Source organism: Parus major, chromosome 15 (genome assembly GCF_001522545.3).
Source record: "Parus major isolate Abel chromosome 15, Parus_major1.1, whole genome shotgun sequence".
NCBI classification, from domain to species: domain Eukaryota; kingdom Metazoa; phylum Chordata; class Aves; order Passeriformes; family Paridae; genus Parus; species Parus major.
This window is the reverse complement of record NC_031784.1, coordinates 2,953,093-2,980,364: the sequence shown is the minus strand read 5'-3', so window position 1 is coordinate 2,980,364 and position 27,272 is coordinate 2,953,093. Positions and strand designations below refer to the sequence as shown.

At 45.1% G+C, this 27,272-nt stretch overlaps 3 protein-coding genes and 2 long non-coding RNA genes across 8 annotated transcripts; 3 read left to right on the top strand and 2 right to left on the bottom strand.

The window, feature by feature from the left end:
* The first annotated feature begins 6 nt into the window (after positions 1-6).
* On the top strand, positions 7-1,585 carry LOC107211571. Its single transcript, XR_004499513.1, has 2 exons — positions 7-1,271; positions 1,431-1,585. It is a non-coding gene; the product is annotated as an uncharacterized LOC107211571 (long non-coding RNA).
* Positions 1,180-2,962, bottom strand: LOC117245168. The gene is made up of 2 exons (XM_033518068.1): positions 2,615-2,962; positions 1,180-2,209 (listed from the first exon to the last, which is right to left on the bottom strand). The coding sequence occupies exons 1-2, from the start codon at positions 2,941-2,943 to the stop codon at positions 1,786-1,788; spliced, it is 753 nt and encodes a 250-aa protein (XP_033373959.1). The 5' UTR covers positions 2,944-2,962; the 3' UTR covers positions 1,180-1,785.
* A 797-nt stretch (positions 2,963-3,759) lies between these two features.
* Positions 3,760-14,456, top strand: LOC117245169. 3 transcript variants are annotated; one of them, XR_004499510.1, is made up of 3 exons: positions 3,760-4,542; positions 7,618-8,277; positions 8,659-9,178. It is a non-coding gene; the product is annotated as an uncharacterized LOC117245169 (long non-coding RNA). The 3 variants fall into 3 exon arrangements; XR_004499512.1 differs by lacking the exons at positions 7,618-8,277; positions 8,659-9,178 and adding an exon at positions 11,077-14,456; XR_004499511.1 differs by lacking the exon at positions 7,618-8,277.
* Positions 14,457-14,807: 351 nt separating this feature from the next.
* LOC107211572 (basic salivary proline-rich protein 1-like) lies at positions 14,808-15,745 on the bottom strand. Its single transcript, XM_033518230.1, has 3 exons — positions 15,402-15,745; positions 15,205-15,315; positions 14,808-15,015 (listed from the first exon to the last, which is right to left on the bottom strand). Exons 1-3 carry the CDS (start codon positions 15,743-15,745, stop codon positions 14,808-14,810), a joined length of 663 nt encoding a protein of 220 aa, XP_033374121.1.
* Positions 15,690-26,596, top strand: RHOF (ras homolog family member F, filopodia associated). Of its 2 annotated transcripts, none has more exons than XM_033518074.1 (5): positions 15,690-15,908; positions 16,055-16,142; positions 22,195-22,304; positions 23,002-23,136; positions 24,295-25,196. In XM_033518074.1, the coding sequence occupies exons 1-5, from the start codon at positions 15,744-15,746 to the stop codon at positions 24,316-24,318; spliced, it is 522 nt and encodes a 173-aa protein (XP_033373965.1). In that variant the 5' UTR covers positions 15,690-15,743; the 3' UTR covers positions 24,319-25,196. The 2 variants fall into 2 exon arrangements, with proteins under 2 accessions (XP_033373965.1, XP_015499207.1); XM_015643721.3 differs by lacking the exon at positions 24,295-25,196 and adding an exon at positions 25,205-26,596 and having other exon boundaries at positions 15,702-15,908.
* Positions 26,597-27,272: the final 676 nt, after the last annotated feature.

Genomic DNA, 27,272 nt, shown 5'->3' with positions numbered 1-27,272 from the left:
GGCAGCGCGGCGGGCGCAGCCAATGGGAGCGCGGCTTCCATGGGGCCTGAGTTATTAGACGGCGGGGTAAAAGCACCGCGCGGCAGAAGCCAAGGAGAGGCCGCGGGACCCGCAGCCATTTTTCTGCAGTGGAGCGAAATGGCCAACTGGGCTTTTCCTTTGTTCCATAAAGGGGGATCCGCCATGTGAATCCACACCACGCGGGGTGGTGGGAGCCTCTAGCACGGTGCCAGACGACTCACTGAAGAAGGAGGATTTAAATATATATATATCTCAAACCCTTAACCAAAAAAAAAAAAGTAATGCGGATTTTTTTTTTTTCTCCCTTATGATTCGGGATCCATCTTTGTCTTGTGTAACTAGGTCATGGCACACCCTATGTCAGCAGTTAACAATTTCGAATGCCAACAAAAAAAGAGTAAATACATTCTTTTTATATTTTTTTCGTTGTTTTGGGGGTTTTTAAGCTTTAAGCAGCTCTGATGACTGAACAATAAATTTGAGAGACTTCTCTCCTGTACTAAACACTTGATTCCTGGCCATTTTTATTAACTCCTTTGGTGCTTAAAAGGTAATGTTTTAAATATAGGTATAGGAATAGTGAATTCTGGCAAAAAATAAGGCAATTTTACTATGATAAGCTTTTTCTCTTTCTTTCCTCTTATATTGTAAGTACCCAATCCATTCTGTCCTTACTAAGTGTAGTTTTCATGTTAATGTTACTGAAGTGGTCCTTATTGCTAAGCCTTCATTTGCATGTCTTACGTTTTTGTCTGTTTAAACCAATTTATGCTTTTTTAAAATATTTTACTTATAAAGCAAACTATCTGGCTAAGATATGCTTAAAAGTTGTTTAGAACCAATAATGTTAATTAGGTGTTTTCACATTGACATGTGCAGCCTAAAACTATTGAGGAGAATATTTTTAGTGTCTGCGTGCTCTGTGGAAAAACACTGAACGTCCTTTTTATGTACAGAGTAAATCTGCCACAGGAAGGTAGATTTACTCAAGCAGGAGTCCTCGCCTGTGTACGGTCAGTCAACATAGCTGGACTTTTATATATATATATTTTTTCCCCCTTTTTTTTTCCTCTTATTTTGATGCTAGACCACTGCCATACAAAGATCCATAACTTATCTTAACAAGATCCGCTTTGGCTCGCAAACTTACGAGAGAAGTGGTGATACAGATCATATATATATTTATAGCCATTATTTTAAAAAAGAGTAACAACTTCACCTTCAGAGCTGCATTCAACTATGGTGTGCGGGTAAGTAAACCCTTTTGCCCTTGCAGAGGAACAAATAGCCCAGGCCTGTAGCTAATGGTATTGTCCTGGGTGGAAGGATCCCAATGGTCGTCTGAAAGCGGTGGCGATCTCCTTTTCCTCAGAAACATCTAACAGTGCCTCTGAAACGTCTCTTTTCAGGGAGGGATTTGATTTCTCTTTCTGCACAAAGCTCTTGGTCGTCCTCAACCCTGGGTGGGTTTAGTTTGGTTTTTTTTTTTGTACGGAGAGACGCTGTGAATCCATTGCAGGCATTACGTGGCTGTTATTTTGTAAGCACCAAAAAAAATAAAAAATCTGCCTGCGAACAGTAAGATGTTAGTGAGGTTGATGTTAAAAAAGGCGAGAAGGCGGTGGTGGTGGTAGGGATCCCTTACATGTTTTATCCGTCTAATTACAGAAGCTCGACAAAAAACAGGCAACAAAATGGGGGGGTGTTTTTCACGACGGTGAGTCTTAATGGCGGATGTCTCCCTAGAAAGCACTGTAAAATCCTTCATACCGAGAGGCAGTGACTTGGAGAGTAGGGGGGAAAAAGGAGGTCTGGAAGTATATCCAAAATGAGGGAGTTTCCTTCCAAGTGAGGGACCCTTTGCAGCCTGAGTGTTACAGATGGAGAGCCGTGACGCAGTTGATATTCACAGCAGTTGTGCTTTAGTGCCGCCACCCAGCCCACGAAAATGGCCTCCCCGCCGAATTCTGGTGGGTTTATTATGTGAAAGGCTGCGGCAGCACCGTGTCCCGGGCGGCGGGAGGGGCGGCCGGCGGCGGGCACGGCGCTCCCGGTCGCGCTCCGTGTTGTGTGAGGGCAGCCGCCATCATGGCTTCTCCTTCCCTTCTGCGCCGCGTTCTCCTCAGTGCTGGGCGGTGGCGCGGCAGGCTCTCCCCCCGCTGCCTCCCGGCGCTCCGCGTCCCGAGCGCTGCAGGGAAATGGAGGATTTGGGGTGGTTTGGGGGTTTTTTGGGTTTTTTTCCCCCTTCTCTCCCCTTTCCCGCCCCCCCTTCCCCCAGCGCTTTGTGAGGGGCTGTGGAAGGGCGAAGCCAGGCATGGAGCGGCGGCTCTTTCTCCCCGCGCACAACATGGCGGGAGCGCCCTGCGGCAGCGGGGCTGGCGGCGCTCCAGCCGGGCCGGGCGGGGGGGCGGCCGGCCGGGAGGACAAAGGCAGCTCGGATAATGCCGGCGCAGCCCTGACTGCTATAAATAACACCGCCCTTCCCCCTCCGCAGCCTCCCGCTCTCTTTATAAACACCAAGCCATGGAAGTCGCCTAATGCAGAGGGGGGAAAAAGAGGAACAAACAACACCACCCCCCTTCACCACACATACGGGGAAAAAAAGAAAATGCACAAAAATATTAAAGCCCGGGCTGTGGTAGGGGACGGGGAGAACCAGCAGCGGTGGCCGCGGGAGGGGCCGGGCGGCGCCGCCACCTCCCCGCCCGGAGCGGGTGCGCCGGGGGGAGCGCGGCCGCCGCTCCCCGTCACATGGCTCTTTGTTGTTTTCCTTCTCTGCCTCTCCTGGGCTGTTCCCCCCTCCGCCATCACCCAGCCGGGGCAGCGCTGCCCTGCCTCCTCCGGCCTGCAGCGCCGAGCTCCCCGGGCCCGCACGGGCAGGGCTGGCGCGGAGCCGGTGCCGCGCTGCAGTGGAGCCGCCATGGCCCGATGAGGTGTTACATGTGGCGTCGTTTTTTTTTTTCCTTCTTTTTTTTATTTTTTTTTTTTTTCTTCTTGTGTTTGTTTTTTTGGTGGGATTTTTTTTTTTTCCCCGAGCAGATTCTGCTGCAGCTCGCTTTGGGTGGAGGCTGAGGGTTATCTCGGAACTTCACAAGCCTCGCTGTGCTCTGTGGGGAATTGCAGCTTGTGCTCACTGCAGACCCAGAGTAGGTGAGCCAGGAAAGCCTGGCTTGAGCAACCACTTCAGAGGGCAGGACAGGGAGGAAAAGCAAACACTGTAGAGAGGTGGCCTCCCTGGTAAGGCTAGAGCAGGACCGTCCTGCGGACTCTGAGGGAGGGTGAAGGTAAGTGGCTGCTTGGCAGAGGCTGTCTGCGGGAGCGGCATGTGCCGGGCAGGGTGCGCCCTGCCCGCAGTTCCTGCGGCTCAGCACCAGCCGCTCCGTGGGTTTGTACAACTTGTGCTGTGGTATGTGCCGAGGCTCAGGGCTGTTTCCCTGCGAGGGAGCAGGGTGCTGCCGCGAAGGAGGCACCGCAGCCCGCGCCTTTCGCAACAACTGCGCTCATCGCTCCATTCCTCGCTCCCCCCCTCGCTCCTCACCGGGTCAGGCTCTATGTCGAGAACAAGCGACAAACCGTCTGCACAAAACAGAACACGTTCCCGTGGAGGGGGAGAAAACCAAACAAACCAACAACAAAACCAAAGCGCTTCCGCAGTGCCAGGCTGGCGTTGTAGCGCTGCGAGCCCTGTCGGGGGCTGCGGCGCTCGGAGCCGGGGCCGCCCGAGCCGCCGCTCGGTCCCTGCCCGGCCGGGAGCGCCGGGCCCGCGCTGGAGCCAGCGCTGAGCACCGGGCCCGGGTCACGGCGGCTCCCAGGGACCGTCTGCTGGCAAAATCGGAAGGAACGGTGACGTTGTTCTTAGCTGAACACCATTAAAATGCTCCTCTGGTATCTCTCAATAGAGGTGAAAAGCATTTCAGCTTCCTGGAAATGGCCGAAAGAGGCGACGTGTAGATCAAAGTACGGCGCAGAGCTGGGCTCCTATTTGCAAGGGTTTTTGAACTGTAGTGAAAACGTTTCTGCAGCTTGCATCGTAATGAGTTAAGTCAGCACGTGAAGCGACTAAAAAAGGCATATTTAAACAGCATCGGGCTATTAACTTTCCTGGGATTTAAGATTTATGTTTAAATATATATTTGGCTGTTAGCAATACCAGCATTTAAACCGTAACGTTGATCTGTTCAACCTTGAAGCAAACCAGCTCTGCCTAACGCAGCTTTGAAGCGACACAGCCAGACCATAATACTGTGGGAGCTTAGACAGCTTTGTCTGTACTTGCATCTCTCTGCATATTTTTCCAGGACTCTGATCTTTGTCTGCGATTAATCATTGTCCAGGACGGCTGTTCCCGGTGGTAGTATCCATGAAGTGCTCCAGCTGGGAGAGGTCCTAACGCGTGTGCCTGGCGCTGCGTACGTGCAAACCAGGGCCAGAAATTGCTGGGGCAGCAGGCGCTGGACAGCGAGCCTGCCGTGCCGCCCCAGTGAGTTGTGTGGGTCCTCAGCACTTCTGGAAGTTGTTTTTGTAAGTCTGAGCCGAAAATTTCTTTCCGTTTTTTAGAGTTTCTAAATGACTGTAATGTTCAGTGTAGTTTAAAAGTCGCCAAGGCAGTTGAGACCAGTTGTGCTCTCAGAGTGGGTGGTTTCATGGCTGAAACTTGTATCTGAAAAGCAAAATGTTCTGGTACAGTGTGTTTAAATCCCAGAAAGGTCAAACCAGACTTTCATACTTGAGTTAGATTGACCCTGGTTTGCTGTGTGAGACTCTTTAGATAAAGAGATCTTTGAGGGAAAAAGAGGGGGGGGGAAGATTTTTTTTCTCTGAACAGCTTGTGGTGACTCTGTGCACATTCTTGAAGCAAAGGAGCTTGTTCTTGCCCACAGCATCCCTGCCTGGCATTGTTGAGTGGAAAACTCTTATGCTAATTATATCACTGTCTGTTATCAATAAGAAGTGATTTAATTTCTTTGGCAAAGTGTTGCAACAAGAGCAAATTAGATTGAGAGGCAAAGTGAAATAAAAAATATGCAGCTGTTCTGCCAAACAATGATCCTGACTGTTTACAACATTTTGTTTTAGGCTGCCTTGTACACTGAATCCTTTATACTGAAGGTTTTCAAGTCACAATCCACTGCTTGTGCAAGGAAACTAGATTAATAGATTATAAAAGACAAAAGAGACCAAGGTTCATCTGGTTCAACTTCCTGCATTATGCAGGTTTCTGGATTTTTGTGAATTTTTTGCTTATTCTCATTTCAAAGAATTTAACTGCAGCATAGCTGCATCTTAGATAAAGATCAGATTTTCATTTTCAAATGGGATCTGAAAGGGAGTAAAATAAGGGTAAATTGTTTCCATCAAAAATCTACCTGACAGACTAGAAATCAAAGTACCTTTTCAAACTTGTCTAGTTTCTGCTTTCAGTTTCTGGATGTGTCTGTCCCTCAGTCTCCTTGGCAGAGGAATGCTCCATTACCAGATTTACATCCCCTCGTAGCTGTGTGCAAGCTGAGCATTTAAACACTCCATTGCAGGCTGCAGAGCTCCCCCTCGGGTCCATCTTTACTAATCCTGTAATTGTTCCTGCTCCAGTTTGTCACCATTTTGATCTGGGCAGAAGGGGACAGAGCCCTCGGCAGTGACCGTGCCCGAGCCAACAGCCCTCCTGGCTCAGATGTGTCTGTCAGGCATCCAGGGATTACTCCAGCCCATGTTCAGCTGGTTTCCCAGCAGGGCTGCTAAAATACTCTCGGATCTGAGCCTTCTAAGAATGACCACCCTGCACTGTAGGACTGTGCTCTTTGTTTTGCATGTATGGTTTTACTCTGGTCATCTTGAGAACTCTTAGACAGCATTGTTGCTTGCAATGGCCTTTTTAAATTATTATTTTTATTTGATACTCCCTTGTGATACTGCTTAGTGCCACCTACAAACTTGGTTATGTGTTTAGTTTTCTTCCAGATAAACAACCTGTCAGCACTGTGTTTCCTGGTTCCGGGTGTGTGTACACACACCTCAGCAGTGTCAATATTGTGTCAGGAGGAGGTCTGGTTCCACACCATCCCTTGCCACACCCCAGTTGCATGGGAAGAAAGCCCGGTTTAGGAGCTGGAAGGGAGCCAGAGGCAGACTGCAACACTTGCCTGCCCTGGTGTCTATTATGTAGCCATTAAATAATGCAGAGCACAAAACAGGTGGTTGCAGGACCAATAAAAGAAAGATGAGTATGTCTGGGGCAGGGTGGTTACAAAGTACATTTTGAGACCTTCCTGTTAGATGAGGTTTTTTTAGATGTGATGCCTCACTACATACTCTGTATCCAGCTGTTCATTCAAGACCTAAATACATTAGGGACATCTTCCCCCCTGCCAAATTTGATTGACATTGGAGGAATGAGGGGGGAGATTACAGAGAAGAACACAGTCGCATTAGATGGTTTTATTTTTAGGAAACCAGGCTAAGAATATCAAAGGACTATTGAGTAGGAATATGGACAGGGTATTTGCCTGTTCATATTTTTTTGCCATGAATTTTTTTATTCCTTACTAAGAACAGCGGATGATCTGTCTAGGGAATTGTCAGCCGAAATAAGCAACCTGCTGACAAGATTTCACCTGTGTCCCAGCATGCTCTGAGGATGCATGGGGATGTGAGCCTTGAACAATGACAAGGAATCACTAGGCTGTGTTGTTTGGCTGCTGGGGTGCAGAGATGCATGGTGACACCCAACAGTGGAACAAACATTTACTGTGTTTAAGATCCAGACAAATTTTGATGGATGTGTTGGCTATTTTCCAGACCTGGGGGTGGGGGTGGTTGTTACTTTTTAAAGTGTATGTGATCATATTATTTCTGAAAGTATTATGACAAAGCCACCTCTGTAAGGTAGGGAGTGAGTGCTTTCAGAGATCTAATCTTTCTTGAGCTATAAAGGAATAAAGAAGCTGTTTCAACACCTGACTTGCAGAATGTTTTGTGTTGCTTCTTGCCTATTGAAATGCAGCTGCCATTGAAATGCTGTGATCCTATCAGGATGTAGAAGTGGTTATTTTTTAGAATGCTTTCAAGCTTATAAAAATCATGAAATAAATCAAGACGGTTGGCAATTCTAATCAGCATTCTAAAGCCATCGAATTACAAAACAGTTCAGTGCTTCATGGCCCCTGAACAGTACAGTTTCACAAAAATAAAAGAGAAAGAATGAAAAGAATGTACCATTTAAAGGCCGGGCACTTACAAAGCTTGCATGAAAAGGAAATGAAGATCCAAATAATCTAAAAGAATATTTATGCATTAAATTACTTGTGTCTCTGGACACTTCATTAAACAGCCTGGATATAATAGTAGCCAGGGACCTGGGAGCCATTTTAACACATGTAGCACATGCAAGGAACATTCTGATTAAAAGTGATGGAGTATAAAATGTTGCAGCCAGAAACCGATGACAAAGATCAAATGAGTTCAGCTTACAAATCAGAGCAGTGTCTTCCCACTGGTGCGATGTGACACGAGACCAGGGCTTTGTTTTGCCCTTGACATTGCCACCACTTCTCTCAATCCTACAGTTAAGGATTTGCATCTTGATTTATTGTTTGACAGGACAGCGAGGAGTGCCCCAGCTGGTCCCTCGAGCCCTGGGTTGCAGCCGAGTGGGCCCGAAGGCACCGGGTCGGTGAAGGCTGTGCTGCCCATGGCTCCCTGTGCTGCTGCGCTCCAGCAGCTCCCAGTTGCTACGCAGCTGCAGGGCTGTGTGTGCCTGTGCTGTTCGAGGGGAGCAGCACGGCTTCCCCTTGGTCGCTGGAGAGGAGCATGGAAACAGGAGCAGTGGCCGTGGCAAAATCGTTCCATTCCTGGCTGGCTCACAGAGCCGCTGGCAAAAACGCTGGAGCGAGGAGAAGGGACACTTGGTGGAGCAGGGGGTGGCAGGAGGGGAGGGAAGGGCCAGCATATGTGCACAGCAGAGGTTACAAAGACAGCAGATCCTGGCAGAGCAGGGGGCACACACCGAGGAGAAAGGAATGGGAGAGAGGCCAAAGGCACAGTTCAGAATTAGAAAAAAAAACAGAAAACAGGAGGAGAGTGTGGCATATGGAGAGGGAAAGTAAAGCAGAACTTGCACAGCCTGCAAATAATTGAATAGAAAATACAGGAAGAGGGAAGGAGCTTGATTCATTACTGCCCTTCACCTTGTGGAGACAGCTACACCCAGGAAGAGGAGGTGTGGAATACAACAGCATCCTTCATGTTCCACGGTGAACTGTAGGTTTTACATTTCGACCCCTGCCATTTGTGGTTTTCTCCTTTCACAGCCCATGCCTTTTGTTCAGACTTGACTTCTGCAGGCTCTGTTCTTATCTTTGTCTATTTTCTGAGTTATTTTTGGACTTGCTTTAACTTTTATTTTTCTCTTTTTTAAGGTAAGTTTTAAATTAAAATACCTCTTCCAGATATTTTAGTTGTTTTAACCTTCAAGAGGGAAGGCCATTGCTAATTTCTAACTGAAGTTAGTTTCCATTAAACCCACACAGCCATTGCTGCATTTCTGCCTGTCTCTCTCCTGGGAGCTGCTGATGCAGGACAGGGTTCTCTTTGCTTCCTGACACCTTTCCCTGTACATTGTCTTCTCCTTTCCCTGGGCAGTGCCTGCCAGCAGTCCGGAAGGACTCGCAGTTAGCAGCGTGCAGGAAGTGGTTCCTGTGGCAGTAAATTATCACAAGCGCCTGACGTGTTGCATAAAGGGGAGTGAAAAAAGTGTCACGAACATCTGCAGGGGGTTCTGACCAGAAGGGATCCTTAGTGCCACCACCACTGCCCACATGAAAAAGCACTTCATGGTGTCGGCAACTAACATGCAATTGCCTGTGGAATAGGAAATGCCAGTGGAGCTGGCAGGGAAGCAGGAAAGCTGGACATTCCTCCATGCACAGGACTGAGGAGCATGGCTTGTACAGCAGGGTGGGGAGAGGAATTTAAGCTCATGCAGCTGTTGCTCCACTGTGACCAGCCCAGGCTTGCTTGGAGGCCTTTCGACTGAGAACACTTTTTCCCAGGTCCAAAACTGAGTCCTAAAAGGAAAATGGAGGTGCCCACTCAGAGTAGAAAATATTTGCTGTGGGTGCTGTGTGTGTAGTTCAAGCTAATAAAGTACTTGACAAATACACAGCCAGATGTGTTCTGTACTTAGAAAATTTTTGTCTAAGATGTCTGATTTCATGGGGAGGCTGTATTTGTTTCCTTCTTCCATTTGCCTGGAGCCCTTATCTTTGAACAGGCACTGTCTGTACTATTGTTAGACTCCCAAGACCATTAAAGGTCTTGAGGCACTGACATTTTGCAAGCAGATCCAGCTGCCATTCACACAGGGGCATTTTTAGCCTTATGAGAGATACAAGTTTAATTAGAACAGTTTTAACCAGGAAATCTCCCCACTTTAAGAACTCAGAACTCCTGCTTTAATCCCAGTAAGCAATGAGGAACTTGACAATGTGCCTGTTGTTATCAGGAAGGGTGAGATGTATGTAGGAAGGGTGAAACACAGGAAATGTGCCATCAAAGACAGAGGTGTGGAGCAGGGCAGGGCAGCGTGCCAGACCCAGCACTGTCAGTTTGCTGCTCTCTGTGCCTGCCCTCACCCACACCACTGCTTGAACACCTTCCTGAGCCTCTCTGGTGACTCTCACTGAGGATATCCAGCCAGGTCACTCTGCACTGTCAGCCCAACCAGATCCCACAAACCAGGCACAGGCCAAGAATCACAGCTCTAAAGCAAATATCACTCAATTACAACCTGGTTTTATTTCCAGTGCCTCAAGTTATTAATTAACCTGCTCTGAGCATCACTGTTCCTCTCAGAGTTTGCTCTGGCTGGGTTATGGATGCTCTCAGGTCTGAGAAAATTTCAGTCTGGGCCTGTGCTTTGCCTGGCCATGCTCTGACAAGCCACAAGCTCCTCTGGCTCCTGCCAAACCTCTACCTCTATGAATGAGCATCTTGCCAGCCAGACAATGACAGAGCAAGCACTTCCCACTTAGCTCTACCCATACATCCAGCACTCCACAAAAAACAGGCAGAAATTGTGGTGTACCCCATACAAACAGAGGATTTTATCGTCTCTTCAGTCTGCCATTTCTGCCTTCCTGTGGGAAGTTTGTACAGATATCAGAGGGGAGGATGCAAACTTCATGTTAACTGCCCTTTAATGTCAGTGCTATGCATTACTCAGCAAAAACATGGCACTATTTCATCCACAGTCCATTCTCATAGCCTACTTCACCATCTTTTATTCTCCCCCTTTGAATATTCCCAGTTTCCCCACATCCTTGTCCATAAGGTTTGAGAGCTTCCTGCCTGGGCCAGATGCAAGAGTGAAGGAATGAGGTGTTGATCAAAGCCTGACTCATGACTCTGTAAAACACACACTGGTCAGGCTGCACTGTAGCTCACATAGTGAAAAGCATATTTAGGAAGCCAAATCTGGGTTCAATTAAACTTGATGTTCTCTACTTCACAAAATAAGCACAACTCCACATACTTCAGGTTTAGAGGAATCTTCCAAGAGAATTCTGGGGAGTGTAACCCAGATTTGGCAATCCACAGCTGACTCACCCACTCCATGTTAATTCCTCCTGTGTAAGCTAAAGCAGCTGAATGCAACTCCTGCCCTGGTGCTGTGGTCATCTTAATTAACACACACTCCTCTTGGATTCAGTCTTCACTTGTATCTGAACCAGCGAGTACATTAAAAGAAAATATCCCTATCCACAAGGAATTACATAATTTGGGAATGGGAGAAGGGAAAAGTGATCTGAAGGAAGCAGATACTGCAGAGAGCGTTCCAATTTTGAAAAAAAAAAATAATATCTGTGCTTGCTGGGTTAGGTGGAGTTTTGGGTAATGAAAACACAGGAAGGCCTAAGTCAGAGGGACTTTAGAGGTTATACTAAAGGAATTGGTTGGATACTGGCTAAGAATGGATCATGTTGCAAGCAAAGCTATTTGTAGCCTTCTTCCCTAAATTTCCCCAAATTACTTCCTGATGGGATGTGTTCTCTGCTGCAGATCTGGATGCAGAAGAACATCTGATGGTGAGTAATTTCATGCAGATCTGTAGCAGAGCCCTGATCTCTGTCAGCCACGAGCAAGGCTGTGCCTCACTCTTGAACCCACTGCTTCTGCCTGTTCCCATGGCAAAACCAAGCCCAGCTCTCAAGGCAAACACAACTGCAGATCTCACCTGAAACGAGGTGTGCTGTGATAGCTCTGCCAGCCTGTGGTGACAAATTCCTGCCCATGGCTCAGGGAAGCCATGCCAGCACATCTGGGAGACACACATCCCAGGATCCACGGGGGCAGAGCTGTGGACGTGTTGGCAGACACTTGCCTGTTCATTTCATATTTTTCAGAGATTACTCATTGTGTTTGATGTTCCAGAAAAGCATAGGATGATCCTAACCTTGTGTTACCCATTTTCCACAACAGAGTTTGGCTTGAGAGTTCATGCTTTAGTAAGCAACAGAAGCTTAAAACTGCCTCTAAGCACCTACTGTATCAGGATGACATTTTACCATGTTGATTTACTTCAGATTTGTAAAATGGGGTGGTTTTCCCCCACAACTGCAAAGCCAAGAACTCAGTTTCTAATGAAAGGTAAAATTCAAAACACAGCACAATGGCCATGCATTTATCAGGTAGGCCATATTGTGGCACCTCTGATTTAAAGAATACCAGAGAAAATAACCAAGAAACAGTTTGTGCTCCCTATAAATAGCTGCTTACCAGGTAGTCATGAGTGTGTGGTTTATGAATAAAGTTTGTCCAAACTACATCAGAGTGCCTGAATATTCTCTGCCTGATTTTGCTGAGTTGTGTGTCTTAATTTGTCTCACACCTCCCCTTGCAGACCCTTGTCCTGTTTTCTTTCCTAACCCTCTGAAACCCTGGTAGCATTTGGACAGATTTTACGTAGAGTTTATCCAAAGATTTCTGCACTGATTTAGTGCAGGCACTACTTGAGCCAAGTGAAACAGGAACTATTTCTAAGGCATGAAAAGGCAGAAAGGAAATTTTCTTATTGAAATATAATTTTTCCATATTACTTAATAGTCTAGAAAGTTAATGCCATTCTGGCAGCACTTTCCACTGGGAAAAAATATGGTTCCTACTCAGCCAAACAACAGTGTAATAATGTTTTAGGTTGGGTTAAATGTCTCAGAGACTGGCAGGTGTCACAGCCATCTTGCCTTCAGTGAAAAAGGCAATTGAGAGCCCTTATGGAACAAGGGATTTACATCAGGAGGAGCTACTACACAAAAAAAACGGGCACATGGCAAGGTTTGAATAGATGGTGAATCATGTAGCCCAAGGGATTTTTGGGGTGGGGGCATGTGTGTAAAATATCAGGCCATGAGGACCAGATGGTTGAGCTCTGCATGTGCGAGAGGAACAGCGAGAAACTGCAGAAATGGAGACTGAGAAACAGCTGAAAGTCAAGGACATTGGGGAGCTTTGATTTTGGAAATTGTGTGGAGGGTTTAGTGAGGGTCAGAGCAGTGTTGGCACTGTGAGCAAAAGCACAACTGAAAAACAATTTTGTTCATTTGTTCTGTAAGCAGGAGGAATCACTTGAGTAGTATACACCTGCTTTGTCATAGGCTTCTCCTCTCACAATGATTCTGTCACCAGAACTTTGTGTTGTGTGCAGGGACAGTTCAGCTCTCCCACATCATAATTCCCCCTTCCTTCTGTACCCTATCCATACGAAATTCCATGGGGCAGAGACTTTCCCTCAGTAAGAGTCTGTGTGCACATGACAAGAAATTGTTGGCCTTGTGCAATATCTGAAATTTATCAGAAATTCACTGGACTTACTTTGTAAATCCCATTCCTTAGGCTTTGTCTTTCCTATTGTGATTTTTTTCAAGGCATTCCTCTTGCTCAGTACATGCTGTAGTGAGAATTAATAGCTGAAAACACAAAAAATTAATGTCACTGGTAATGTTAAAAATAAATATCTAAGGCTCTGTCTTCTTATGCACTTCATTAACTAAGTTTATTAATATTTCCTTGGACATAAATGGGGTTAGTTATTGTTATGCTGAAGTCTTTGTAAACTGGGGTCTGTGTTATGAAGAAAACAACTAAGTGTATTTCAAAAACATAGTTCTGAAGACAATAAGGAAGAACAGGTCCCCATTCTTGTCCAGTTTGTGTTACCAAATAAACTAACAATATGGCTATGCAGCAGATGGTGTGTGCAAACAATATTGAACCTAATCTGTGAGTCTTTTTAAGGGTGTTTTCATAACTAACCTGAATTACCCATCAATACCATCCAGTATAAAAATCACAAACTCCCAGCAGATTTCCTAAGCAGCACACTAACCTTTCACTCCTTCCTAACTTTTTCATTGGTGATCATAAAGCAACAAATCGGCACTAAAGATTGGAGCACGGATATTTTCCATACCCCACTAATGCCCTGGTTTTGTTGTGCTCACTGAGACTCTCCACACACACATTGACCCCTGAGCTGCAGATGTGTAAGCTTTTGATGAAAGAACTTGTGCCAAAATCAATATACAGGCCAAAACAGAACTAGAGAAGGACGCTTACAATTATTGTAATGATTAGATTTGAATTTCACTAATAGAAGGTTGAATCTTCTTCCATTTAAATCAGTGGCACCATTCCATTTCAGATTTTGCATTTTTTTGGAGTCAGCAAAATAGGCTCAGTTTTAGCTCAAACCCAAATGATATGCCTGAAGCACTGCATAGCTGTTAATTAAAATTAAGTATCTGAGACACTGAAATGTTGTACTTCATCCATACAAAGTAGACTCATTACAAGTAGAACATTCATTACTTAAAAAGAGTCTTTGGAGTGTTTACAGTTGTATTTGTAATCTGCTCATTTTATGTTGTTTCATCCCAAATCTAAAGGTGTACAAATCTAAAAGTTTCCATAAGTATAAAATGTATAAGAGGACAAAGCTATGAGAAATGTAAAGATTGTTTTGCGAGACTTGGAAAAAGCCCAAAAACAAAAAGAAAAATCAACCCCTCACAAATTAATAATTAACCACAAAATATTTTCATCCCCCCAAAAAATCCCCTTTGTGGCAATAATTGACTTGCAAAAAAAAACCCTGAATTCTTCAGTTACAGGAAGACTGCTAACTGTACCTGCTGATTGTATCATATATAGTGTGATACTGGGTTTGAGCCAGGTCCAAATAAATCATTTCAGGATGAAACAAATTCTTTCCTGGCCCATCCATTCCTGTGTCACTGAAATGCTCTCAGCCATTACAGTGGACAGGAGCTGATGGCTTTTCCTGTGTTCCAGATAAGATTTATAAGACTGTGGCTTGTAAAACACTTTTTGACAGTTTCTACATGCTTGCATCAACTTTTTCCTCAATAAAATGCTGAATTTGATATAGGTGTGAATTTGATCGCTTTTTTATTATTATAATTTGAGCTGTATGACACTTTTTTGGATATTACAGGTCCTTCTTCTGATCTTTTGCAGAAATATCCTTTTCTAGCGTTTTGTTTGCCCTGTGCACAAAGCAGGATCCTCCTTGCCCGAGTGCAGTGGTGTTTGTATTGGGTCTGGAAGGCCATCTAGTGACACAACCGCGCAGGGGAAAATGAAAAGCCCTACTCGAATTGTGGTTTTGGAGTTTTTTTCTTAGTTGAATTAAACAGTCTTGTTACACCTGAACATATCCTTAGGATTTTGGGGCTATTCTCACAAGTGGTATTTAAAAAAAAAAAAAAAAAAAATTAGAGGAAAATTTTATTTAGTGTTGAATGGTGGTAGATTTGCACCTGAGTCCAAAATTCAGTGTCACTCCCCTGAGTTGTGCATTGGGACCAAACATAATCCAGCAGTTGTGATTCCCTTCCAGAGCCAAACATACCCAGCTGTTGTGATGCCCTGTGTTCCATGGTAGCAAAGAATGCCACGTGGAAGCCTGGGGCCACCACATCTCTGCGATTAAAATGAGAAATTCCAGTTATTCTCATTGCATCTCACCTTGGGTGGGTGAGCAGATGATGAGCAGAGCTGTCGGTTCTTAGCCAAGCAATAAATCAGCAGAGAACAGGCAGTGAGTCACTGCCAGTGCCAGCACCCAGCTGCCTTTCCGGGGGTGCCTCGGGGGTCTCTGCCTGCCCTCACCGTGCCTGGCACCGCTCGGCCCTCAGGGCTGGACACACATCGGCGTTGAACTGGAGCGGTCCCTCAGCGCTGGCCGCTTGGAGGGACCCAGCGCAGCACTGGAGGGGCTCCCTGTGGGAATAAACGAACGGGAATAAATAAATAAATAGGAATGGGGTGTGTGGGTGGAAGGGCAAAGGGACTCGGCCCGATGGTACCGGGGTATGGAGCCTCGAGGGATTCCCGGCGGGACGGGCGGGCGGAGCAGCCCCGGTGGGTCTGAGGGGACGCGGCCCTGAGGGGCCTTCCCGCCATGACCCCGAGCAGCCGCAGCCTGCGGGCGGCCCCGGGCCGGCGATGAGGTTCGGCCTCCAGGAAAGGCTCCCCCAGTGTCCCGGGGGGCCCGGGCGGGGCCCTGAGGCACCTGAGGCGGCGGCGGCCTCGGCGCGGCCAATCCCCGGCGGGGCGCGGGCGGCTCTGCCCGCCCCGGGCGCGGAGAGGGAGCGGAGCCCCGTCCCGGCCGCGCTGCGCCCTCAGCGGGCCCGCTCCGCTCCCGCTCCATGGAAGCGGCCAACGGGGCCGTGCCCGAGGGCGCGGCGGAGCGGCCCCGCGGCCCCGCGGCCGCCCCGTCGGGCAGGAAGGAGGTGAAGGTGGTGATCGTGGGTGACGGAGGCTGCGGGAAGACTTCGCTGCTGATGGTGTACGCCAAGGGCTCCTTCCCCGAGGTGAGGGGCTGCCACCCGCAAGGGGATGGGGGCCACAGCCGGGGCCGGCTCCAGCGCTTGGGCCCCGCCAGCACCGCTTCTCACAGAGTCCATTAAGGTTGGAAAAGGCCTCTGAGATCACCGAGATCGTTCTCCTCCCTTTGCAGCAATACGCGCCCTCCGTTTTTGAGAAGTACGCAACGAGTGTGACGGTGGGGAAGAAGGAGGTCACCCTGAACCTGTACGACACCGCAGGTAAGGGGTTCTGCTTTCCCCATGCCAGCCGGGGGCAGCTCCTGTGCGGCCACTGCCATGGCACCACTCACGGACATTGGCCTGGGACTGAGCCCAAACCCGGCCCAGCCTTTCGTAACTTCAGGCAAATAAGCAGAAACTGTACTGCTGTAAAATGTTGCTCCGGTGAATGCACCTCCATTTCTTTTACAGCAAATATTTCACTGCCAGCTTAAAGCAGACCAATATTTGAAGACTGTAAAGATGGACAGATTTTCAAATTGCTTCTCTACCAGCATAGTTAAACCATAGTTAAACCATAGTCACTGTTGCAGGTGACACTTCTAGAGACTAAAGCACAAACAAACCAACCATCATTACCTGTTGCGTATCAATGTGCCTTTCAGAAAAAAAAAGGATCAGTTGTCTAATGGCAACTGGTCATTGACTCATTCATTATCTTAACAACCCAATTAATTCAGAAACATCAAATAGCAAACATATCTGGAAGTATTAAAACTCAATTCCCAGATGCAAAGCATAATACAATCAACCAGGAAAATATTTTAATCTGCTGCCATGTGTGATTGAATAGGGAAGGAGAAAAAGGCTGGTTTGTGTTCAAAATCAAAAGGCCATGGCAGTAAAAGTTATTAGAAAATGCTGATAGTTGTTCAGGTTCATTTGAAGAACTTGTGAAATGGTTTGTGTTCAAATTCATTCAAGGTTCCCAGACTGTTATCCAGCTGTGTTCCTAAATGAACCCTAAAATTGACACGTACTCCGTTTCAGCTCAGTGTAAATCATCTGTTTCAGTTCAAGCCTGTGAAGTTGTTCCAAATTTACACCAAAGACAAATAAAATCTGAATGCAGTCCAGTCATTTTTAATAGTAATAAAACACACCTTCTAGTATACTGCATGTGATAGCTGAAAACATCATTTAAAAAGCTTTTAATCTAGAAGTGAATTTCACTGCTAATTTTTACTACAGTGTAGTAAGATCCTGAGCACCCAATTTGCCAATGTGTCTTCTTGTGTCAGTGTTACTGTTCTAAGTCCATTTAAGTGGGATAACATACCTTCTGCTGAAGGGCAAGGAGTTTGGGTCTAAGTCTTAGAGGAAAAGAGAAGGACTGGAATCTGGTGTGAGCAACCAAAGAGTTAATACAGGGTGTTGGCACCAGGAACCTGCCACTGCACTCATCATTTTTATGTTTGTTTGCTGTCAGTGGGGATTTTTTGCCTGTCACATAGTTCCTAGCTCTCATTTGAAATCCCTGTGCCACACATTCCAGCATTTGCCTTTGGAGTCTCTTCCAGGCTGTAAGGAGCACGGGCTGGATCTGGAGATGGGAGTAGGCTGGGCAGGTCCAGCATTGCAGCACCGAGCTCTCCCAAGCCTGGCAGGAGTGCACAGCTCTTTGTGTCTCAGAGTTCAGCTTTGCACAAGACCTGCAGCCACCAGCAGCCCAGGGACCACTCACTGAGCCTGGTGCTGGTGGCTTACCACAGAATCAGGAGAGTTTGGGTGGGAAGGGACCTTTAAAGGTCATCGAGACCAGCCCCTGTGCAATGAACAAGGACATCTTTAACTAGATCAGATTGCTCAGGGCCCTGTCCAAGCTGACCTTGAATGTTTTCATGGAGAGAGCAGCCACAGCTTCTCTGGACAGTCTGTGCCTCATTGTGAAAAAATTCTCCTTTTTGTCTATCACAAGTCTGCCCTCTGATAGTTAAAACCATTAACCCATGTCCTGTAATTTCCCTGTTCATGCATGTAGCAGGCAGTGTATACCTTCCACATTGAAATCAGCTGTAGAAACTGATTTGGACTAAAGCACTGCCCCACAGAAGAACAGTGGGGTGTATTTTCTATCTTGTGAGACACTTTGGGAAGTGGAGCTGCCATTGTTGCCATGAAAGAGCAATTGCTTTCCATCTCTCATCTGGAAACCTCGAAACCCAACATTTTTCACCTCCCAAAACAGCATCATGGCCACAAGGCTACAAATTTCTTGAGGCTGTTGACACTTGTCTCCTCCCTTCCTGTTAAATTTCTTTCGCTTTCCATAAGACACAGCAAGAAATAAAGCAGGAAGATTGTCACCCAGGTTAAGACATTTGATTGTCAGGGGGGAAAACCTGAATTTTGGTTCTGTTTCAGAGCTGCTTACATAGTTTTATGTTACATGTCTGTAAACTCTGTCAAACTCTAATTCAAGCAGCTTTACAGCCTCTTTCTGTAACTATAAATTTTGCTAGAGGAAGGACTCACTTGAGCACACATTTTAATCTCATCCTGTTTTTAATATTACAAAACTGATGTTGGGTTCATTAAGGGTTAGACTATGACCAAGAGTTGTGTATTTTTAGAATCTTTCTTGGAGCAACACTAAATAGAGCTGGGTGTACTTCAGCATCATGGGAAGGTAAAGGACAGGTTCAGCTCCATAGGCTGCTTAAAATTGGAAGGATTCTTTGTATTGTCAAGTCCTGTGCAGCTCGACCCTTTGAGCTTGTCCTACTTACAGGGAAGGAGGACACAAACAAAAAGCTTTAGGAAACAAATGTTTCAAGATACAAAAGCTATTCTTTTCTTGACAAGAATTTCGTTAACAAATGAACTTAATGGGTTAGTCTAAAATGTACCAGAAAAAGAATTTTTGGTGAGAGTTGTGCACTGTCCTACTGTGTCTTACTCATCAAACACTTCTTGCTGTTGCAGGAAGTTGGTGGTACACATACGTGTAATGGCTTTGTAATGTCACTTCTCTAGTCTGCAAACAACCTTTGCAGCTGCTTTTTCAATTAAAATTTTCCATTTCCAGCTTTGCTTGATAGAGGCAAAGGCACTGCGAGGTAAATGAACTCTGTAGTTTTTCCATGCCAAGGGAGCAGTGTCAATGCTCTAGGTGCAGTTCAGACACGAGGCTCAATTCCTGGTGCAGGAGTTTCTCAGAACAGAGAGCAGAGCACTGCTGAGCTGGGGAGGAAGTAATGCCTCATCATTGTGGCTTCTTGCTCTGCCTGACAGGAAGCACATGCAAGGCCTCCAGCGAGGTTTTTCAGGTCTCTGATGACAGAAGCATGAGGTCTTCAGGGAAATTTTAAAAGCCAGTGAATGCAAGAATAATTTCTCATAACTTCAGCAGGGAATCCATGGCTGAGTAAGACAAAAACCCCAATTTTTTAATAGATGTGTGCCTCTCCTGCCCCAAATATCCTCTTCTTCTAGTTTTCTTCCTGTTTCCCAATTTGTTTTAAACTGAATAGGGAAAAAACATAGCTGGCTAGCAGCTCACAGGCTGGAACTTCTTTGGTGATGAATGGGCAAAGGGGTGAGGAAGAGCAGAGAGAGGTTAACATGCACATGAGACCTGTGGTTTCACTTCTGTTTACCCTCAGCCATCACCAGAGCTCCCTCCCCACCTCAGGGCCTGACTGCAGTGATGTGGTTACACAGCATCTCCCAGAGGCACGCAGGACTGGGAACTTGGCAGAGAATTAACAAATTTTAGGTGAATTCAGTTGGGTGGAGTTTTTTCTTTAGAAAAACCTAAAGTCTCTCATGGTACAATGAATTGAGGAAGATAGAGGGGTCACAGATGTGCTCACACCTAGGCAGATACTTAACCAACTCCTCCACAGCATGTTTTGTGTTAACTGGGGAAAGAAAACAGCTACCTGTGTTGGAGAAAGCACTCACAGGGGTTTACACAGACATTGAGTTACTGCTTAGGTTCACCCCTGTTCCTCCTTTTTAAAACTCTTTTAGTAAAAAGACCTACATCTGTGCCAAATTAGCTCTGACCACAGACTGAGCAGCTTTACAGAGGGGAAAAAAAAAGTCTCTCAGGCCCTTTCTTGCATTTCACCAGCAGCACTTGAGGACAAGGGGTGAAAGGGATTGTTTTCAGAGAGAGGGATGTCTATGTTTAGACACAGCTTGATCTGGGTCCCGTTACATCCTCAGCAGCTGAGGAGCTGCATCTGAGCTCCTAAAAAGCAGCTTCCTTTTCCTTCCCTGTGAGTGCTGCAACCACCCAACTGTAATATAGGTTAAGCAATTGCCACCTTACCTTCCCCCTCTGCTCTCTGCAGCCCGCCCTGTCCTGTGCTCTGTGTCCAATATACCAAATGTAGCCGTGTTTCATACAGCATTTTCTCATGCATTTATTTTTTGCTTAAAACCCCATAACTGCAAAGCTAGATTTAAAGATGAAGGAGCAGTTCACCAGGGTATATCTTTAGTTTTTGACTTGCAATACAACATGTTGTATCACATAATTAAAGACACTTTTTCTGTTATCCCATCCAGGAGAGTGTGAATTTAGAGGTTTGTTCTGATTACAAACAAATAAACATGATTCTCCCAATGGGAAGCCCTGTCTACCTCACAAATTGCCAACAACAACTTGGAGGACCTTTTAATTTTACAAGCTATGTTGTTAGAAACTCAGAGGCCTGAACTTCAACAAGGAAAACTTTACACAACACTAGTGGAAGTTAGGAGGGAAAAAAAGGTTTGGCACCTGATGTGTTTAAGGGATTGTCTCAGCAACAAAATGGCAAATCGGTTGCAAACAACTAGATGGATTGGGAGAATAAGAAGGGATAAGCAGTACAGTCTTTGCTCTGAATATTTATACAACATGCATAATTTTGTCAATTGTGTATTATTTCTGGATTAAACCCTGAGAGATCAATCCCTCTTTGTTCTGCACCTCCCCATAGAGCACATGGCTCTTGTGGAAGCTGAAATACAAAGTGGTCCAAATCCAAGATTCCCATTGTACAAACATCTCAGGCAAACTGAGTAATGGCTTATCCAGCAGGGATTTCCTTGGAATAAACTGTATCTCAAGCAATAATTTAAACTAAGGAAGGGAGGAAAATACTGTTGTATTATTTGCCTTCTGGTATGTGCAGTTCTTCAGACTGGAAACAAAAGTGTTGGCAAGTGATGAGTACATGATTTTGGACTGAGGTGGGTGCCAGAGTAAGAATCGTTGCTGTAAAGTTGGGGCACACTTAAATTTTCTGCATTTCTTCATTTGAAATATCAACATGAAGATATGAGATGTGAAACTTCCCTGTAGGGCACCTTCTGGTCTGTGTGTGGATTGTGGTGATAGTGGGAAGGAATTCCCAGCATTCCCAGTCCTTCTCATGGAAATTCAGTACATCACAGGCACTTATCTGATTCCAGCCTCCAGATGATAAATACACCTTCTACAGACTGCTTGAATCATTCTTTCTTCCTTAATAAAGGAAAAAGATTGGGTTTTTTTTCCTGAGCTGCCAGCTGTATCTGGGAATTACTGCTTTCTTGACCTTAATCTCTCAAAGCAAGACACCTTCAGACCCTGGCACAGTGATTACTGTAAGGGGAAGAGTACGGGTCTGAAGCAAATCAGCTTCCTCTTGTCACATCACGTGCTAGAATATCCCTAATCAGAAGTATGACAAATCCCCTGCTTTTCCAGAATTCAGCAGAATTTCCTTAGATCTGCTGGGGAGTCCTGCTTCAAAGGCCAGTTAAGCCTGGCTCATGCTGCAGCATGGCTTATACAATCCTGTGTGTAATCACTGCTTCCTCTCAGCTCACCAGGCTGGGAAAAGCAAGTTTGCCACTTCACAGGATTCTATTTCACCATTCCTGTCTGGCAAATACAGTGTTTCTTCTCCTCACAGCATCACATGTGCAAATGATTTTGGGGACTGCCACTGTCAAACTGAAAATGTTTAATAATAATTGTCAGATTCCTCTTGATGACTTTATTTTTGAGCAGCAACTTGGTGGTCAGTGTTTAGAACTGCTCCTAAGTCCTCAGCAAGTGGACAAAGCAGGCTTTTTATTAAAACCCATCAAGGATGTGTTCTGTATTCTAAACCGTCAGTTTTGTCAGTGAGGGGGAATCTCCTGTGCTCAAGAGATGGAATTTTAATTTGCAGTCTGTACAATGATAGTACCATTGTTCTTGATCACAAGTACATGTCTGTACATATCCCCATTGTTCTGCTTGTTCAGGACAGAGATTTCTTCATCCAAATCATCCTGTGTGTTTCAGGGCAGGAGGACTACGATCGGCTACGGCCACTTTCCTACCAGAATACCAATGTCGTGTTAATTTGTTACGATGTCATGAACCCCACTAGCTATGAAAATGTAGCAGCCAAGGTAAGAGGCTTCTAAATGAGTTACACATGCCTGATATATGACAAGATGTCAGATTAGAAATGCTGGTGCTTTTAGTGTCCTGTACCCTGGGCTTGTAGATGCCCAGATCACTCATCATGCGCTGAGCTACAGGTCCCAGACCTTAGACCTGGGGCTCACCTCACCATGGCTGCTAAATGCTCAGAACCAGGGCTGACTCTCACTAAAAAGATCAAACACCAGCAATGAAATCACTGTAGCAATGTCACACAACCAACATTGCACATCTTAGAGTCAAGACTACTTCCATCACGTGTATTTAATTGCAGGGGAGAGGTGAGTGCTGGGATTTCTGTGATGCTCCAAAGCATTCTTGAACCTAGCACCAAAAAAACAAAGCAAGACTTAGACCAAATTCTGTTTTTAAATGTGACTTTAGAGGAGCTCCTCAGAATTTAAACAAATGGTAAATAAACATTTTGGCATAGAGACACATGCCACTATGTTTTTATAAAACAGCTGACTTTGGGTAGGACTTTTAAACATTTCTGGGATGTAAACAGTGCATGTTGCCCCCCCACCTCCTCCCCACTAGACTAACTCCAAAGCTCTGAAATTGCAGCTTACATTAAATGCTGCTTGGCTGTATTGTTTTGATTTCAGGAAACAGACAACAAAATAAAAGCCAGATGTTAAAGTTTTGTTTTTCTACCCCCAGTGGTATCCTGAAGTGAATCACTTCTGCCGGGGTGTCCCGCTCGTGCTGATCGGCTGCAAGACAGACCTTCGGAAGGACAAGGAGCAGCTGCGCAAGCTCAGGGCTGCCAAGCAGGAACCCATCACCTACAACCAGGTAAACATCAGTGTTTCTAAAGTGGTGGCCTCTTGGCAGGAGATAAAGCATGTGATGGCATTGCTCCTCACAGTTGTCATCACAGACATTGCAAAATTAGGTGATCCAGATAAAGAAATGATTGGCAGCACTAACAGAGGTTTCTGTAAGTTCTTTTTGGAAGTGATCAAATCACTACCCATTCTTAGTGCCAAAGTAAAGAGAAATATGAGCAGTTTTAAAGTACACAACTATCTGCCTTCTATGCTCATTACATCTCATTCTTCTTTCATAGCTGGGTTATTACTGTTACAAGTTTGTAAGCCTTAACAAGTTTGCTGGTCTTCATAATTGTTATTAGCCTACATTGCAGCCATCACTGGTGCTTTGATCAGTACTGTGATAAAGATTGGAGATGTTAGGAAACAATTCCAGTATTAAATACACTGACTGTTCTGGAATAAATGTGTTTTTCAAATCCTACTTAAAAATAAATCCTTTCAAGGATAATAGCAAGAACATCTGCAAGGTTTCTCTGACATGAGAGAGTGTTCTTAGAAGTCTCTAAAGTAATCTTAAGAAAACTACATATTATCAGCAACTAAGTATTATGAAGCAGAGAGATTTATGAGTAGTGTTATGTCACTGGCACAGCTGTCCTAGGTACAGGAGAAAAAGTGATGGAACAGTTTGTCCCATGTCACACAAGACCTTTCTGCTCTGGTCCTTCAATTTTTATTTTTCTTTTTTCTGAACTATAAAGCCATCCTTCTCCTCTCCCCTCAGAGCAAGAACAGCAGCTTTCAAACTGAGACACACGTCCAGGGAACAGGGTCAAGTGCACTATGACTTTGAGTGAATCACCACTTCTTCTAAACAGCAGGAAAATAAACTGCAACCGCATCACTATGAAACCATGCTGGGCCTTTTAGTTTGTCTCCTTTGCACACAAGATGAGGTCCCAGCCTGCCATTGTGAGCAGTTGCAGATTGTCCCCTGTTTACATGAATAAATCCTTCATCATCCTCACATGAGAGAGGTTCCAGGCAAGCAACAGACACTTCTGAGTCTGCTGAAGCCTTGTGCAGTTAAACTCAAGGACCCACATGTTATACAAACTTTGTCTCCTATGTGAGCCCTCTCACTTGGCTTTTCCTCCCTAAATATGCTCTACCTCAGTTTTTTACAGCTGATGGCACATGACATGATGCTTCCCATCAGAGGATCTGAACAGCATCTGCCACCACTGCAGCTTGCAAACACCTGGAAGGAAACAAACTGCTTAAATATGAAGAAACATCCCCTCTCTCCCAATAAAAGCCCAAGTGATCCCACTCCCAGAGATTGTAATGAATAAATGCAGAGTCTGTAAGCCATGGGTTGCAGATCTGGAATTCACAGTAAAAGGCTCAGAAGCATTCAAACCTGGGGGCTGGCTCTGCAGGGACAATAAAAGGATCACAAGTAAGAAATCACTGTGCTTTGTCTGTAGTGATTTCACACAACCAGCATTGCATGGAAATATTTTAGATTCAAGCCTGTTCCCATTGCATGGCTGAGAAATGCAGGCACCTGTTTGTTTTCATGAGGATTTTGGCTGAGCCCTTGTGATGCTTCAAAGCAAAAGTCAAGGTTCCTGCATGTGCACTGGCAAAACAAGGCAGATTCTGTTCTTGCATGTGACATTCATTACTAAAGGTGACATTACAGAATAGTTAAGGTCAGGCCTGAAAAAAATACCACCATGTAGACATCTTATCCTCACTTAAGTACCTACCTCAGCATTTAGTTTAAAGAAATTCAATACTGAGAATATTTTTGTGCTATCAGGACTCTGCATCTCAAGAGTCTCTAATGCTCTGAACTCTTAGGCCAGGCTTTGGTTCAGCATAGTGGAAAAAACCCAAGTTTATTTACAGTGCTTCAGTTTATTACCAATGCCACTCACACTCTAGCACTGCACTCAGAGGCAGCTTCTTTCTTCACAATTGCAAAGATGTACAAATTAATTCCCTTTCTTCCCAACTCGCCTTCCTTTCCTCATCCACCAAACTTACATATTTTCTTACCTTTTTTTTGTTCTTCCCAGGGTGAGGCAGCTTGCAAGGAGATTAACGCAGAAATTTACCTGGAATGCTCAGCAAAATGTCGTGAGAACATAGAAAATGTTTTTAAAGAAGCCACAACCATTGCACTGGGTGCCATGAAGAAAGCCAAGCGCCACAGGAAACAGAAAGTGTGCTCAGTGTTATGATCTGGACTGCACAAGAACCAAGTAATTCAGATTTTTATAAACAGTTTAACTTTAAAAACTTTCTTTTTTCTACATGTTTGTATTCCTAGGATAATTTTTATTTTAAAATTTTAATTATTTTTAGTATTTTTGCACTTTTGTTACACTGTTCTCAGAGTTTTCAAAGCTGTTTATCACAGTTAACTCATGCTGTATGCCTTCACCCATCTGGCTTTTGCTTCCAAGTGTGAACAATTCACTATTTAAACTGCAATGAACAGCAACTGCTACTATATAACTTAGTGTTGGGGTTTTTCTTCCTCTGAAAAATAATTGTGGCACATTAGAGCTACAATTTACTGCCTTTTTCCAGTAGAAAACATGTATTTCAGAAGCAATGTTAAAGCAGCTTACCAAGCACCTTTGAAGAAACAGAAAAAGTTTTTGTCTTAACATTTTCAAGTTAATTAACTTGGTGACAATGGCCTGAGTTGGCCTCAAGCTGCCCCGAGTGCAGATGGAACATCCACCACCCCCTGGACCAGCTCTGCAGACCTGCACCTCAGAGTTCTTCAAGGCCTGCTGCTGGAATGGAAAGTGGCATTTATCAATGGAAATACATCAGTTGCTCCAATTAAATAGTGGAGTATCATGGGAAATGGTTAATTTACAGCACTTAAATTTAGAAGTACTCCAAGCAGCTACTACATGTAATGTTAAGTCAGTCTTATGATAAACATTTACAGCTTAATGCAAGACAGATGCAAATCATGGTGCACACTGAAGGAAAAATTCATTCACTCATGAAATCATCTACTGGTATAAATTAAAATTCTTCCTTTTGTGACGAAGGTATCAGTTGTCTAAGGATCAGGGAGGTTCTCACTGCACCCCTGGTACATGTGCCTTGTACCTCCTGGTTCTTTTGCACATCTCCTCACTGATTGTAGTCATCAGAAAGCAAACCTGAGAGGGGAAATGAGACTCCTGCAGTACAGGTGAAAGCTTTCTGTGTAAGGCAAACTGTATGTGACCAGCTGGTGCAAAACTGCTTTGGAGCAAGCCACCATTATTGTTTTACATTCAGAGTAAACAGATCTTGACCCTTGAAAAATCTTTTTATTTTCATTTTTCTCCTAACTTGTTTTGATTTAATTAAGGTTTGTGAATACCTATGAGCCTAAAATGGGAAGTTTAATTAATTGGAAGTTTGTGCACATCCTTGACTATACAAAAACCTTGAACAATTGTGCAGCCTTTTCTTTACTTGTCACTAAAAGAACCACCCTTCACCTCACCCAGTACAGAACTGAAACACCAGTGTTCAGGAAGTGACCCATTCATCATCAGCTCCACAGTGGAAATCTCTCTGGCTTTTTTAATCTGAATTTCTCAGGTTGCAGAACTCACGTTACTCACCCCTGCAGAACCAGGTTCCAGCATAACACAACAGATCACATAAACAGCAAAATACAGCCCAACTGGTGTGAAAACTGTTGAAAATATGCAAATTGCAGTTTATTGTTCATGCCCACAGGACAGTGGCATGGCAAAGGTAATTTTGCAAGTTTGCAGCAACGGAACTGATGAATCCAACTCAAGCCTGTGGTGCATTATCTGTCCCCTCGTGAGCAGACTGGGGAGGAGGGCACTGTTTTCCACTCACACTGCCAGAGAATGTGCCCAGTTTGGGCTTTGTGCTGGCTCAAAGGGAGCCTTCACTGCTGTGAGAGACATGGCCCAAGGCAGCTCAGTGCTGCAACTGCCTGAGGAGGTACAGAAGGTACAGCACCCAAAAAAGGGTGTTAAAATGAGTGACTGTAAAGTCAAGCAGCACAAGGATTGTAGCAGGGTAGCAGTCAGTGTTTGGCCCCTGCCATCCACTTGACCCAGTGTTTCCATTCTCTTCAGCATTGGTACAAGT

Bases quoted from the DNA above. Each gene is read 5' to 3' on its own strand.
- LOC117245168 (XM_033518068.1), bottom strand. From the start codon at position 2,943: ATGGCGGCTCCACTGCAGCGCGGCACCGGCTCCGCGCCAGCCCTGCCC. The intron at 2,210-2,614 runs GTATGTGTGGTG...ATTTCCCTGCAG, and splicing joins TGCATTTTCTTTTTTTCCCC to CGCTCGGGACGCGGAGCGCC.
- RHOF (XM_015643721.3), top strand. From the start codon at position 15,744: ATGGAAGCGGCCAACGGGGCCGTGCCCGAGGGCGCGGCGGAGCGGCCC. The intron at 16,143-22,194 runs GTAAGGGGTTCT...TGTGTGTTTCAG, and splicing joins GAACCTGTACGACACCGCAG to GGCAGGAGGACTACGATCGG. The intron at 22,305-23,001 runs GTAAGAGGCTTC...TTCTACCCCCAG, and splicing joins ATGAAAATGTAGCAGCCAAG to TGGTATCCTGAAGTGAATCA.
- LOC107211572 (XM_033518230.1), bottom strand. From the start codon at position 15,745: ATGGAGCGGGAGCGGAGCGGGCCCGCTGAGGGCGCAGCGCGGCCGGGA. The intron at 15,316-15,401 runs GTACCATCGGGC...TTATTCCCACAG, and splicing joins CCTCGAGGCTCCATACCCCG to GGAGCCCCTCCAGTGCTGCG. The intron at 15,016-15,204 runs GTGAGGGCAGGC...TTTTAATCGCAG, and splicing joins GCCGAGCGGTGCCAGGCACG to AGATGTGGTGGCCCCAGGCT.